Raw genomic sequence first — 15,266 nt, 5'->3', positions numbered from 1 at the left:
TGTGTAGTTTGTAGACAACACATGTTTACCAAACAGTTTGAGATCAGTTTGTAAGGGAAAACAACCGCGACCACGAAATGTTGATAAACTTATAAAGATTCATATGTCGTTCATGATAACCTTTTTGTAGTAAATAACACGAATGTTTACGTCTGTGATGCATGTTTAGACGAACATAAACTTGAAATGCGTCGTTTTTTAAGAAAAAAAGTTCACAATTTCTTTGCTAAGCATTTTAAAGATTCTCGACTTGATTATATCTAGAAATGTTACTAAATTTCTCCTTTCCTTTCTTTCTCGCGGTTGTTTAAAAGCTTTGTTAGCAAGTCGCGACTGCTTTCATGATACATTCTTTATACGTTGCTTAATATAATTTTTCTTTGCCATGTGTTGATTAGAAAGAACAATTAAAGTTGAAATTGGCTATCATCTGATATCTTCACAGCAATTAGCATTACAAAGACAAACATAAGAAAATGGTGCGGAAAGGTGGGAGACAAGCTCAATCTCTCGCTTTAACTGTGCTTACAATAAACTTAATTATGATGAGAAATCAACTTGGGAAATTAGCAATTAAGAGATATAGTTAAAGGAAACTACTTCAGTACCTCTCGAACTTCTTTCCGCCTTTGTAGGATCGTATGTGCTTGTTGCAGTTTAAAGCAGTTGTTCTTATTAACTTTAGCAAAAAGTTACCACTGGATACGAGACATGACTCAGCAGGTTAACAATGATGTCCAAGCCTTTATTATTTTCTAATAAAAACGTCCCCAATATATTATTCTGTGCACAGGACAACAACTATAAACGATTTTTTTTCCCTTCTAGATAGCAAACAGCAAAATTAAAAATAAAAATTGTGGGTTGCAATTAAAATGAGGTCCGAAATATTGAACCGAAAGGAGGACAAAAAGGCTACTCTCGTCTAAATTCCCTACTAACCACCAAACCCGTGCGAGACAACAACAATGACATCCTATTTGCGAACGCGTGCTCACTGGAGGCCGCACGGACAAAAAGGACTATTATTAGAGCTTAAGACTCAGGTTGTACGGGCATTATGCAATAGAGATTCACTGAAAGCTAAAAATTAACCTTTAAGTAGTTTGATCTCTGTCAATTCGGCGATTGAAAAACCTCTTTGGAAGAACGTCTTGAGCGACTAAAGCGATGAGAAGGGTGAGGTTTATGCTCAAAGCATCATAGGGCGCTTGGTTTCTCCTCCCTTCCAGTGACTCAGAACAACCCCTTTGAAAACCTTGTACTGCCATGGCGGCTTGTTACCAAATACAAGTCACGGGAAGGATATAAGCAAAGCTCGCATGGAATTATTCCTGTATTTAGTATTTACCTTTTATTCTCTAGATGGGTTAACTAAATTTCTGATCATGTACATCAGTCAGTAAAACTTAACAAATAAATGGGTTGAGATGTTTTGATGTTTCAAAGAACATAATCAAGCAGATAATTCGAGCCTGAATAAAGGCCGATAGCAAAGCTGAAAGTGAGCATCGTCAACACGATTGTAATAAATATTTCCTGAGAGGTTGCTTGCTTTGGAGTTGGCTTTACTCATGATACTCGATGACCATAAACTTACTGTAGACATCTAACAAAAACAATTTATATTCGTATCTCTGTATTTTATTTTTATATCATGATTATACTATAACAAACAAACAAAACTCCTTATCCTGTTCAGTCTAAATCTAACTACAACAGTTGCTAGATTTATGGTTTATTTTTTCTCTTCTCAGTTTTATTAGGAGGAACCTCCATCGTTTTCCTTTTATTTCACTAATATGTATCCCATGGTTTTAATGTGCTTGTCTCCGTTATCGGGATTAAAGGTAGCCTCATTACCACACGTGTTGGCCTTGTTGGCAGGATATCCTCCGGTACCAAAACCAATTCTGGAGTCGCAGTTACTGCAGTTTTCTTCATTGTTTCCAATAATACCGATTCTTGCTTTCGAACTCTGGCTCCTGTCACTAACTGCGTTGAACCCTTCTTTGTTACAGTAGGTCTGCAAAGATCCTTCAGAGCCAATCAATGTCTTCCACGTATCTCTACCCAGAGAGGTGTTTCGATGGCGGCCGTCAGCGATCAGAGAGTACAGTGAGGCGCCATTCTTGCTGATGGCCAGGAACTTGACAGTTTGATTGCCGATCCTCATGCCGAGGCAGATCTTGGAGAAGTTCGTGTTCCAATAAGTCGGTAACTTGGTTTGCTGGCTGTCAAACCCCGTCTCACCCCCAGGACGATTGAACTCGGTTTTGTTGCTCCAAAGTTTGGAATCGTAGTGAAACGTTGACTATAAAATATAAAATACGAAGTCACCGCTTAAAATGTTTCCAAAAGACCTTATTAATTTTGCTGAATTCCGTTACTTGTTTTGTCAATCACGCTCAATTAAACGAGATGATGTCTGCCCCATGGCCCCAGGTTATTGGCCTTACCTTTGGGATGTAGCATGCTCCTTCTCATTCGTAATGTTTTGTTGTTGTTGTTGTTGTTGTTGTTGTTGTTGTTCCTTCGACTCAGAAAAAGCAGTCAGCCTTGCAGTTTCTTCAGTTATTTTAAAATATATGTTATTCACCAGCCGGAAGGTCCGCACTGAAAAAACAACTGTGCCCGAGGTGTTGAGTGCGGCCTCGGGCAGTCCGGTAGAGGGCACAGTTTTTTCCCAATTTGGTGTGACCTAGCTAGGCCGGTAAATTACATTTGTATTTTTTCTGCAAGAAAACAACGCTTACGCCTTGTAACAAGGCAAGATCGAAAAATTCAGCCCGCCCCCGGAACCAATTAGACTGCATGATTTACAGATTTCGTCCGGTCGCGCACTGAGAAAGAAATAATATCAGTTACAGACCAAGGTTGGCTTAGTGAAAACCACAACCTATTGTTGATTTTACCTTGTTACCATCAATTTTCATGACCAGCGTCCATCCTCCATCTCCGCATCCATCAATTCCGGTCATGTGACAGTAAACAGGGATTCTTCCAATGTCAGTTTGCAGCATGTACGCTTTATTCTCTTGAGTTCTGAATCAAAGATTGAAATGAAAGTTAGTTACAGATTTACCTCTTAAATATTAAATTATGGTATTATAATAAATTTATTATTATTATTATTATTATTATTATTTTTAATTAATTTTTTACTTTGATTACTCTTCAGTGATAAAGTAATGATAAAGTATTTTAATTCCTTTGATGATGACTGATATAGTTTAATCGATCTCTTTACTTTCTCTTAAAATTTGCATCTTTAAAAACTGTGAGCCTGACGTAACTCCATAGTTAATGCAACGTTTCATGTTTATGTTTAATTAACAACTATTCCATGAGCGCTCGTTGGATAGAAGATGATAGATAGCCAACAAGACCGTCACGTCGAGATGGGTGGCGGGTTTTCAAGCAGTCAAGGGGTAGAGAGTGTCAAGGTCAACATAATTGATCCATGCGCTATAGGGATGGAACTGGCGGATTGTCAAGAAGGAGGGAGTGTCAAGGTAAAAAAATTGATGCATGCGCTATAAAAAGCAGTTTGACACTGAAAACGGGAGTGGCGAGATCAAACATTTGAATTACGGGGACATCACTTTCTCTCCTTTTTTGGTGAGTCAAAAGAGGCGTTGCTGGCAGAGTGGACAAGTGCAAATAAACACTGTATCATCCTCTTACTCCTCTTGGAGGGTTGTTAAGAGGAGGGGGGTGGGGAAGTCGAGGTCAACAAAATTGATCCATGCGCTATAAAAACCAGTTTGACACAGAAAAAAGGAGACCAAACATTTAAATTACGGGGACATCTCTTTCTCTCTTTCTTTGAAGAGTCAAAAGAAGCGTTGTTGGTAAACAAGGGTCAGCTTACGAAAATAAACACTGTATCATCCTCTTACAACGTCTTATTAGCAGCTGTCTAAAAGCCATCTAACTTACTTGTTTTTCAGGTAAATATCTCTGCAGGATGCAAAAAAATCGGGACCTGTAAAGAAATCAGATATTGAAGAGAAAAATCCAAGCCTAGCTTTATTATCTAGAGCAGGAAACTGATAGCCCGAGCCAATTGAATTTTTGCCACAAATCATTTCAACAAAATCCTCTCTTTAGTAAGTGGTGTTTCCTTGAAATCTATTGTGGGATTAGAAAACGTAAAATAAATATATACATTCGTTACCAAATTGAAAAAAAAAGAACTAAAATATATTACCAATACATTAATAAGAATAATTGACTATTTGCCATTAAGCTGCAGTTCCCGAGCTTGTTTACCTTGATAACCCGGCTGATTGGAATAACTGACCTGGTATCTCCGTAACCGTCTGTAGGGAAAAGTTGGTGAAGGCTGACGCTGACATGGCCATACTGTGCTGCACAACTGATGAAGTCAAATTCTCCACATGAAGTGATGAACTAACAGGAGCTGGAACAGCAGCAAAAGTGGTAACACTGGAAGTAGCCGGAACAGTCGAGGGAGCTTGGACACCGGAAGCTAAGATGGCCGGGGTTGAGCATACAGCAAGCTCGTTCAGCTGCGAAGGCGCCGGAGCAGATGAAGCCAGAGGAACTGCGGCAAGGCTACGCGAGACCTCATTAGCCACTTTTGCTACCAGCGTCTCAAACAAATGAGGGGGCAATGCACTCTCAGCTGAGCTTGGCTGGACTGGTGAAGCTGACACTGTAGATAACGGAGAGTCATCACTAGACTGTTGAGCTGGGACGCTGGATTCAACCAGAGATTGGGTTGCGGCCGAGCTGGCCCGCACACTGGACCTTGGACTGGTACGGGCAGACGGGCCCCTGGTGGCTGCACAATGAGGGCAGGTTTTATGCTGGGCTTTAGGCATGTCAGAGCGCTCTGCAAATAAAACCAAAAACATTTTGGCAGAAACGGAACATGAAGGCCAAACAAAAGTAATTAAAAATACCTAGGAATCAGTAAGCAAGGAAATAAGCTGGTAGGGACCACCATGTCAAGCCGTACAGGCGACGAAGCAGCAGACCCAGAAAACCAGAAAAAAAAATCAAAGCTGACATAACTACATATGACCAGCAAGCATACCAAAAAACCTGGGATAACTCAATATCTCCAGTATAAAAAAAAACCTTGCCTAACTACATAAGACTAGCCCAGGCCAATCAGCGCAACTACATGTGGCGAGAGGAGTGAAAAAATGGGAATAACTACATATCCCCATTCAAAATAAAGGCTAGCATAACTACATATAACTAGCCCAAAACAGATGATGCTCACAAAAGAAAAACACAACTACATGGGACTAGCCAGAGGAATAAACTAAAAGCATCCTAAAAGTAAAGGGAAGAAATTCGGTGGTAGCATAACTCCATATGACTAACCAAACAATCTGCCAACAAATAACTTAAACGAACACAAGGCTAACATAAACAAGTCAGCGAGGCACTAACACATGGCTTTCGAGTCACATGTTCTTATTACGATCAACTGCTTCGAGAAGCGCGCCACGGTAACTACGGTACAGCAATTACTGACCTGAAACATTGAGGTGAACACTATCATCCAAATAAATCCTTATAAGCGCTTATTAAGACCGACGCCCGCCGAAGAAAGGGCAGAGCGTGGTAACAGGAAATGCCACGTGGAATTACATGACAAATGCCGACAACGAGGACTGAATATTCCTCGAAAAGTAACCGAATGCGGTTGTCAACGACAGACTCGAAAACCCCATACCCTCACGAGAAAGATCGTCGATGTCAATTTCGAAAATAACAATATCTGGGCCAAATTCTGCGACGCGGGGATCGACGAGGGTGAAGGTCATTCGCCCACAAGTTCGGCAATGGACGCCGCCATTCCGTACAAGCGAACCGACGCCGTTCCTCGAAGATCAAAATCCTTTGCCGCCCGTGCGCCAAAACCGACTCGCAAACGGTTGATAAAGCCGTTTCACAAAAAAGTGATCGAGAATAAGCGCGTTGGAACAACACCCGCCATCAAAAGGAGCGAGGAAAACGTCCGAGCGCGTAAGCTTATTGTAAACCAAAAAGTAAATGAAATGTGTATTCGAAACCCGCAATCGAGAGCGAGAGACAAATGATGGTGGCGACACAGAGGAGTGCAAATATGCGATCCCGAAAGGGGGAAAAAAGGAACTTACCTCGTAAAAAAGGCGACATGTTCGCAGAGCGAGTGAATACAAACGAATGACCGCATGTAGCAAGGTCATATGCACATTACCCCAAACCTTAGATAGGGGCAGGGGCGGGGGAGAAGACTCCTCAAATTTTCGTATTAGAATCATCCAACAAAAATTGACGTCACATCCGGTCAAATTGGCGCCCAGCAGCCTGTCTCGGCGAAGTCGAATGATGGCGTCCGGGTCAGGCATGATTTCTTCGGATTTTTGAGCCGTCATTGTGTTTTTTGACCTGTTGCTGTGGTTATTTGACTTTTTGATTTTCAATGAACCATAAGACTTCTGGATTTTTACAAATTTACCAACGACCACTAATCTGCATCATTGACAAGAAGGAAGTGGAACTATGGACAAGAAAAAGCTACATTATTAGGCAGCTGTTGCCAAATATGATCACAAAGACAAACAATGGATAAGTGGGGAATAGATTTTTAAATGCATGTAAGCCAGTTACCATTATTTGTAATACATAGATACTTATTAGTTTCACTTGGAATTTCTGCCTACTCTAAATATGGACCACGCTCCTGTAAAACCCTCTCCCCTCCCCTCTCCTCCTACCTGTCCCATTGAAATTTATAAAATAACTAACATACTACGCGCGTTCTGATTGGTCAATAGAGTTGCCAAACCTATGTACTATTGTACCGGTAAACTCCCGCTGCTCTCCCGCTGGAGATTTCTCGATAATGGCCGACGAGCGCGACGAAAACTTTCCGAACTTTGACATATTGTCAGGCTTTGGTGTGCTTTTGCCGCACAATAAAAATTTGGAGCTAAATTCTAAAAAGGAGAGCTTAAATACTAAGACAGAAGAAGAAAGGTCGAGCAAAAAGAGAAGATTTGCCGATGTGGAAAACGAAGAACTTGACTCGATCGTCGAAAATGCACAAGCCAAAAAAACCAAGCAGGCAACACAGTGGGCAGTTTCCGTATTCACAGGTTGGTTTTAATTACATGAATAATCTTTTAGCCTGGCTTTTCACTGAAACTGTTATTTTATAGAATAAACGGCTCAAACAGTATTGATAAACAGTACAAAATTTGTAATTTATTGAAGGTTTATATGCCAAAGTCAAGTTGTTTATAAATAACTTGAAGCGTTTAAAACAATTAAAACCGACTTCAACCCGAGTACAAGGTATTTGATATTAACTGCTCAAATCACAATTCCTCTTTCTCTGTTCACCTACAGTGGAGTAAACAAAAGGCGATTGGCGTAAGTGTGGCGGAAATGGCGGTCGAAGAGCTGGACAGGAATCTGAAGCAGTTCTACGCCAAGCAAGAAATAAAGAAGGCGAAAATTACAGCCGCGCGACTCTTCTCTCCTTAAGAAATGGCATTGAGAGATATCTAAACACACCACCACACAGTTTAGGAATAAGGTTCACTCACGACCCACGTTTTGTCCCCTCAAACCAAATGCTTGACGCCAAAATTAAGCAGTTTAAGCAAGAAGGCATGCAAAACACCAAGCACAAACCAGCAATAGAAAAAGAAGACCTGGCCAAGCTCAAAACAAGTGAAGTTTTTTCACTCACCAAGCCGTTGTCCCTCTTGAGAAACGTCTGGTTTCATGTTTCTCTGTTTTGGTGTCGTCGTGGGTTTGAAGGCCAGATAAACCTCAAGAAAACAAGCTTTGCATTTGAGAGAGATGCAACAGGCTGCCCTTTCGTCACCATGACGCACGACGAAACGACAAAGAACCATCCAGGAGGAATTTCAGAAGTGGAGAGCTTCGAAAAAAATGGCCGAATGTACAAAACCACCTGTACAACCGATGGCTATTCTGCTCTGGAAGTCTTCCTCACAAAGCTCAATCCACAATGCGATGCACTATTTCAGTATGCGAAGAGAAATTGGCGCCCTTCAGATAAAGTGTGGTATGAAAATCGGTCACTCGGAAAGAACAAGTTGTCTTCATTAATGAAAGAAATCAGTGCCGAAGCAGGTCTGTCCCGTACCTACACCAACCATTCGGTGAGAGCGACAGCCATAACCCTGTGGGCCAACGCCGGATTAACAGATCGAGAGATCATGGCAATTTCTGGCCACCGCAATGAAGCGAGCTTGCGAAGCTATCACAATCAGTCATCAGTAAATCAGCTTCGAAAGTGCAGCGACGTGTTGACAGTGGCACTTTGCGAAGACGAAGAAGTACAAACATCTGCCGTTCACCAAAGTACAGCTACAAGAAGTCCATTCCAGCAGCTGCCGTGTACAAGTTCCACAATAAACATGAACAGCGTCTCGACAGGAATGGCTCACCTCAGCACAGTTGCGACGTCCACGGCATACAGCAACATGTTCAATTCATTTAAAATCGGCAGTGTAAACATCATTTTTCATCAGTAACTGCTATCTGCTGATAAAAAGCATTCTTTCGCCAAGGCATTACCCTTTTTTAGCCACATTTTTGTGAGAGTTAGACAGTAATTCAACTTAAAAAACACTTTCATTCATTCGCTCAACCTGCGATGCGTCCTTCGGCGATTCAACAGGTTTATGCTCAAAATAGATCCCGATTTGTGATTGGTTCTCCCGCTTTACTGATGAATTTGAAGAGAATAAACAACTTGATCAAGTTACAAAATAAAAAGCGCCGATTTCCAAGTGTTTTTGTCCAAGTAGTTATTTCATAAAAGCAATAGACCGCACTTTCCAGAAGTTTACCAGCGTAATAAAACCACTTGGGATGTTGGGAGTGCACTCGAAAAGCTTGTAAATCACTCGCCTGCGGCTCGTGATTTACAAGCTTTCTCGTGTTCTCCCAACATCCCGCGTGGTTTTATTACGCTGGTAAACTTCTGGAAAGTGCGGTCTATTGCTCAAAAAAAACATTTCACCTATAGTTATTCTTACAATTGTCTACTGTCACTGAACTGATGTGGGTTTTTGAATTGATTTTGTGGTTATTGAACTTTTGTTTTTTCATTGAATTGTATGGACCACGCTCCCATAAAACTCTCTCCCCTCCCCTCTCCTCTTATCTGTCCCATTGGAACAAAAAACCTTTCCCCTATAGTTATTCTTACAATTAAGGTCTACTGTCACTGAACTGATGTGTGGTTTTTGAACTGATTGTGTGGTTATTGAACTTTTGATTTTTCATTGAATTGAACAGAACTCAATATTCCTTGTCAAAATAAACTTTGAATTTCATTGGTTCAAAGGAGACAATGTTATTAGAAATTAATGTATGGGGCAATTTCTGCTACTAGATAACCTGCAGGAATTTGCAATATATTTTTTACTTTATGTTCTCTTCCCCAACCTTGGACACAGAGAAAAAGACAATTCCACACCCTTAAATAATTGGCACCAACTAACATAACTGAAATAACTGGTGAATAATTATATGATGTACAAATGACATTGTAAGCTATAAGAGTTTTCAAAGTCTATTTGGCCTTCCACGCGTCCATTGATAACCCAAAGAGGACATCAAAACAAGGTAAGAACATCAGTCATGCCACTTGTCTGTGGCTTCTGGTATACTGTTTGTTCTTACCACAATTTGACGTCACATGTGCATAATTATAGTACAAATGTATAAAAAGCCTTAATCCATGAGCACCCAAGTGGTGAGAGTGCAGATGAGGTAAAGGGTGAAGGGGTTGCTTCTTTCAATACTTGAGAAATAATGTCATTCGCAATAATGCTATTTAATTTATTGTTTAAGATGGCTTGACATCAATAACTTTAACAACTGTCTCACACTAGCAATATGAACCAGGCCACGCAGATACATTTTCTCACTCAAGCCCCTTCTCAAGCCCGCACTTGCAGGACAACGTGATATGAATGCATTTCAGATAAGAGAATTACTATCAGTATTAATTAAATGTCACTTGCGTCTTTATTGAAGAACTACGAAGCACAAAACCGACTTATTACTCTAAAGCCCACATGCAAAGGTACTCACGTCGGCAGAAAAGAACTGGAAATAAAGATAACTACATTTACTCACCTCGAAGATTACGAGTCCCTTACAACGAAGACAATTGGAACAGCTTCAATGATACAGGCTTCCAACACTTCACTTCGAGTGATAATTAGGTTCCCGGCGTTAACACTGCAAACTGTGACTAACGATGTCTCCTCCATTATGTTGCACACAGGATAAGCTATTATCGTTTCAGCTTTCGAACGATCAGAAGCCACAAGAGCCAAAAGCCTGAATGCCACTCGTTTTGAGAGTGTGAAATTTTCGCCATGACACGACGCTTAGCTATCTCGTATTTTCCGTCAAAACAATAGAAAAATCACTTCTTTGGAAAACCCTTGCCCATGAAGTCGAAGCAATATCTTTACAATATATTTATATCCAAAGTTCACAATTCCTGATACTGATGCATGGCTAAAAAATCCGAAGAAATCATGCCTGACCCGGACGCCATCATTCGACTTCGCCGAGACAGGCTGCTGGGCGCCAATTTGATCGGATGTGACGTCAATTTTTGACGGATGATTCAGATAAAAAAGAAGTGCCAGGCTGACCAGAGTGTTCTCCCCCGCCCCTGGATAGGTGATAAAATTCATTGCAATGTGGTAACTCCAGCCCTAGCCTGTCACACTTGTCACGCACTTAAGGCGATTACCTAATATAAGATATTCCTAAACCAGATGACAATCTGTCCATACCGAAAAATACCGTGAGAAAAACATAAAAATTCTATTTGCCTACAAATATTTTCTTTACTTTTCAGCGTTTACCTTTATTACAGCGCGTTAAACTTGTCGAGAAACACGAACTCTCTGTAGTCGTCAAAAGCATGAATCTTTTCAAAGAGCTTACACGGATATGCAGCTTCACTTAGTATCCCTTCGCTGTATCCATGCAAAAGAGATCAAGTCGCTGAGATTTCTACTGATTCAATCGGGAAAATATGGGTAAATATATTTGAAAAAGGTAAAATCAATACGGTAAACTAAAGATTATAAACATTTTGCTCCCAACCAGTGTTGTGCAATACTAGGTCATACAATTACAACAGGAAGGTTTCTGCATATAATACTGTTGTCAGGCACTCACTTTCTTTACCATTTGAACCTTCACCAGCTTTTCTTTTCCTTTTCATTTCCTGCAAATCAGACGAATGAAAAAGTGAGAGGAGACAAGGATTTGACAGGGGCACTAACAAGAACATTGAAGCAAAATACTTAAAATGTTGTCTCGTGTGTTCCCATGTGTAAACTGATATAGTCTCATCTGTTCGGATGTTCTGTGCCTCTACGTTTACAGCAATACCTACTGTTAAGGCGCCTTCAGGGAGCAAACGACAAATTAAATTTGGTAAACTCGTCTTGGCAAATAAAAAATGGTAGGAAAAGTGTTATTTCACATGGCAAACCCCTGAGATTTTTAAGACATTTCTCTGGATCTATAATTGCTATTTGTTGTTCAAAGTAATAATTACGTTTTATCTGTTTCTAACAACCGGCTTTGCTAACAAATTTGTTAACTGTTTATATTGCGACATTGACAAGCGCCAACCTGTATCTGCTCACCTCACGAATTGAAAAGTTCGTTTCCCGTGTAAAGACCCCGTCTCCAAAATGTGATGAATTCAAAACATGGCTTTGACATAGGATTTTAACTTATGCTTTCATTGTGTAAGGTCTGTAGGTGACAAAAACCCGAAAGCAGCTCTTATGAAGGAAACAATATTTTAAACTGTGTTTAACCCTTTGCCGCCCAAGAGTGCCATATGGCACAAGACGCAATAATGAGCTCAGTATTTGGTCAATTTGTGTGAAATTTGCACAACCAAAAGATCTTGGAAAGATCTATAAATTGAAGGCATAAAATCATGCCCCCCCCCTATATGAGACTTGATTTACCACCCCTCAAACTTTTGGATTTTTTTCCTTTGTACGTTAAGAGTCCAGTTGATATCTTACAACAAGCAATGCACTGAGAGCTGTACATTAAGTTATAGTTTATGGGGATACCCAGTATGTACAACGAATAGGAAAATTTTCAATGTTTTCTTCTTTCGTTTTGGACTTTTCTTACCCTAATATGTTTACCACTTCCATCTCTGTTGGTGTGATTTACAGCACACCCCAGAAAATACCTTTTAAATGGTCTATCACATGTGGTCTCCCAGTTCATAGTTAGCGATTTAGAAAAATTCGACATTTCCCTCGGGCGGGAAAGGGTTAACTAAACAGATTTTAAACGTGTTTAAGACTTGTTGTGAATCGGGCATTAGATTTTCAACAGTGCAAGATATTTTTTTTAATGAAAATTCGAGCCAATTTCTAGTCATATGATCAAGTACAAGTTTGCAATTCAATATGCACGTTAACAGTTTGTTTTGTAAACTGAACCACTTGTCGACACACTTTAAGACTAGTCTCTCACTGCAATCTAGACATTTCCCTCGGGACTGGTCTTTACATATAAATATTAGTTTATGACTTGATTTCATGAAACACTTGTTCACGATCTCACCTCAATACCAGCCCCTTGCATTGTATACAGAAAAGTGCCTTCTCTAGTCACCAGATCCCCATCCGCGTCATCCTTGTCTATATCCAACAGTTCACAACTCGTCCCAGTCAACTGAAACGCCACGCAGCCACAAACTTTGGCGCAATGGCGGAAACAATCCACTGGGCTGGGCACGTTCACTGAGGCAATAGTATGCCTTACTATGGCAATATCCTTGGTGAAGATGTTGTAGGTGTACACGAGTGATGTTTTAACTTCGGTGCTGTTTAATGAGGTTGTCATTGAAAGCAGTAGTGCACCAATCACCACCAACTTGGCTACAAAGTCAGAAGTCATCTTAAACTGTAAAGTTTCAACCAGTTAGTTCATGGGAGCTGGTTTCTGTTGAGATAACGAGAGGCGTGGGGAGTTTACGTATTGTATTACTTAAATACCCCTAGATGGGATTCTCGAGTGGGGGTGGCGGTGGGGGGTGGATGCTGCTTAGAAATTTTGGCCAGTGAGGCTCAGTTCACCAAACCCTGATCCTATTTCAGACCAAAATATGTAATTTTCCGTTACCCTTTTTCAGTTGTCGCCTCTAAAATTCATACCCATTTACAGACTTGGTTTCTAGAATCCATACCCGTCACTGTGAAAGCCATAACCATTTTCATACTTCAAGACCACATACCTGAAAAACATTGTTATTTATAACGCAACTCTGTACATTTTTGTAGAAAGGTTTAACCAAAATAAATAAAATCTGAACCGAGATCAATTGCTTTGGGCAATTGTAAACCATATTCCACACTATCAAACGCTTTTTTATTGTTAATATATCTCAACAAACCTTGAATGTTTTCTTTGATTGTCTTGATAGTGGATTCCGTTATGTCGAAACTAGAACAAACTGTTTTTCCGATAGAACTGTCTCTTATAACATATCCTGGCTGATTATGGTGAATGATATCAGGTCTTGCAGAAAATTACGTGTATTTGTCTACGTTTACAAGGGAGATTGAACGCCAATTTTCTGGACATGAACGATCTTTTCCTTTTTTCTCAATAAGTGTAACGATAGCTTGTCTTTGAGGGAATGACATCTCACCTTTTTCGAAGAATTCGTAAACATGTTTAATAAAGCTGTCGCTGATTACAGACCAGACCGTTTTATAGCAATTTTATAGACTCTTTGTCTGTTCACAATTACAAGGGCATTGGCTCTAGTAGGCCTTATTTTTAGTTTACGTAAATTATATTACACCCATTTTTACTGCTTTTTCTTTTAAGCTTTGAAGGTGGGTTGGTAAAGGCTGCTGTTTTTTCTACTTGAAAGAAATATGTTGAGACATCCATGATATTTTAACGCGCGGAGCCCCAAAGCTAAAAGATTTTGGTAAACCCATCAGTGCGAGAAATTTTGGGTTAGTTATGACGTCACTTCCGTCCGACCGACGGACCGACTGACCGTCCGTACGCTCCTCTATGTAAGCCGATGTGAAATGAGATAGTTAAATCCGTGCTGTAAACCAGGTTATTTTCGGCGGAAAATGCATGGCCAACTGCGCTGCCGGCCGCGTTTGTTTGGCGGGAAATTGCATCTACAACTGCGTTTGAGGAAAAAAAAAAAATTTTGAAGACGACGTTTACGACAAAACACAAAGTAAATTTATAACAACGTCTACAAACATGGAAAGCAAAGAAAGGGAGATAGAAAGAGATCGAGAAAACAGGCGACGAAGAAGCGAAGTTCGACGGAAAAGAAAGCGACTGAGAGCGCTAGCAAACACGCGAAACATGAGTGACGAACAAAGAGAGAAAGAACAGGAAAGGGCGCCGAAAAAAACCCATGTTGCACCACAGGGTTTGAGTGTCTGATTTCACATTGGCTTACATAGATGAGCGTATGTGCTGCAACCCGGGTTGTTTTTCGGCGGGAAAATGCATGGTCAACTGCACTGCCGGCTGCGTTTGTTTGGCGGGAAGTTGCATCGCCAACTACGTTTGAGAAAAAACAAAACAAAAAATAATTTGGAAGACGACAAGATACAAAGTGAATTTATGTGACCAACAGTAGGAGACAGAGCAACGCAACTAGCGGCGGGAGAACCAAATCGACTGGCACATATCATCAGAATCTTGAAGTGAAATCATTTTACTCCAATCCAGCGCGACGAAACGTTGGATTTTCCTCTTAAAGTGAAAGGTTTCGCTCACTTAAAGTCGTAAAACGAACGGAAAATCAAAAATGGAACAAAAGGACTGGTTATTCTCAGAAGAGGCGAGTATATTCATACAATTTTGCTGACAAAAGGTTGCCAGTTTGCTGTTTTGCAAAATATTGTTTTCTTGCAGTTTTGACACACCGTTAAACTTAAGCTAAAGGACGGTGCCTACTATTGTTACTGCGCATACGTTCTGCGCATCTCGAGATACTCGGGTTTCCTATGGGTGGTGCCAACTAATACAGGGATGTTTTTGCGCAGTTTAAAACTATACAGAGAAAACAGAACTTAGCAAATGCTTTTGGTATCTCAAAAGAAAATTGGGGGTAACCATGCATTTTTCAGAGATAATTAAGTTTCAAGTTAGGAAAAAATCCCATACATTGCTTTATATTTTGGCGCTTTTTAGAGATATTA

At 40.4% G+C, this 15,266-nt stretch overlaps 1 protein-coding gene and 1 pseudogene across 1 annotated transcript in view; one reads left to right on the top strand and one right to left on the bottom strand.

The window, feature by feature from the left end:
- LOC146463722 (uncharacterized) overlaps window positions 1-12,945 on the bottom strand; it is a 58,627-nt gene extending 45,682 nt beyond the window's left edge. Inside the window, exon 1 of the mRNA XM_085084253.1 lies at window positions 12,643-12,945. Coding sequence (XP_084940379.1) covers window positions 12,643-12,924 — 282 coding nt within the window. The 5' untranslated portion in view covers window positions 12,925-12,945. The remainder of the gene's footprint in view (window positions 1-12,642) is intronic.
- LOC146463723 (uncharacterized) lies at window positions 6,602-8,537 on the top strand (annotated as a pseudogene).
- Window positions 12,946-15,266: the final 2,321 nt, after the last annotated feature.

Source organism: Pavona decussata, unplaced genomic scaffold, assembly GCF_977016875.1.
Source record: "Pavona decussata unplaced genomic scaffold, jaPavDecu1.1 SCAFFOLD_175, whole genome shotgun sequence".
NCBI lineage: Eukaryota > Metazoa > Cnidaria > Anthozoa > Scleractinia > Agariciidae > Pavona > Pavona decussata.
This window is presented reverse-complemented; position numbering and strand designations above follow the sequence as displayed.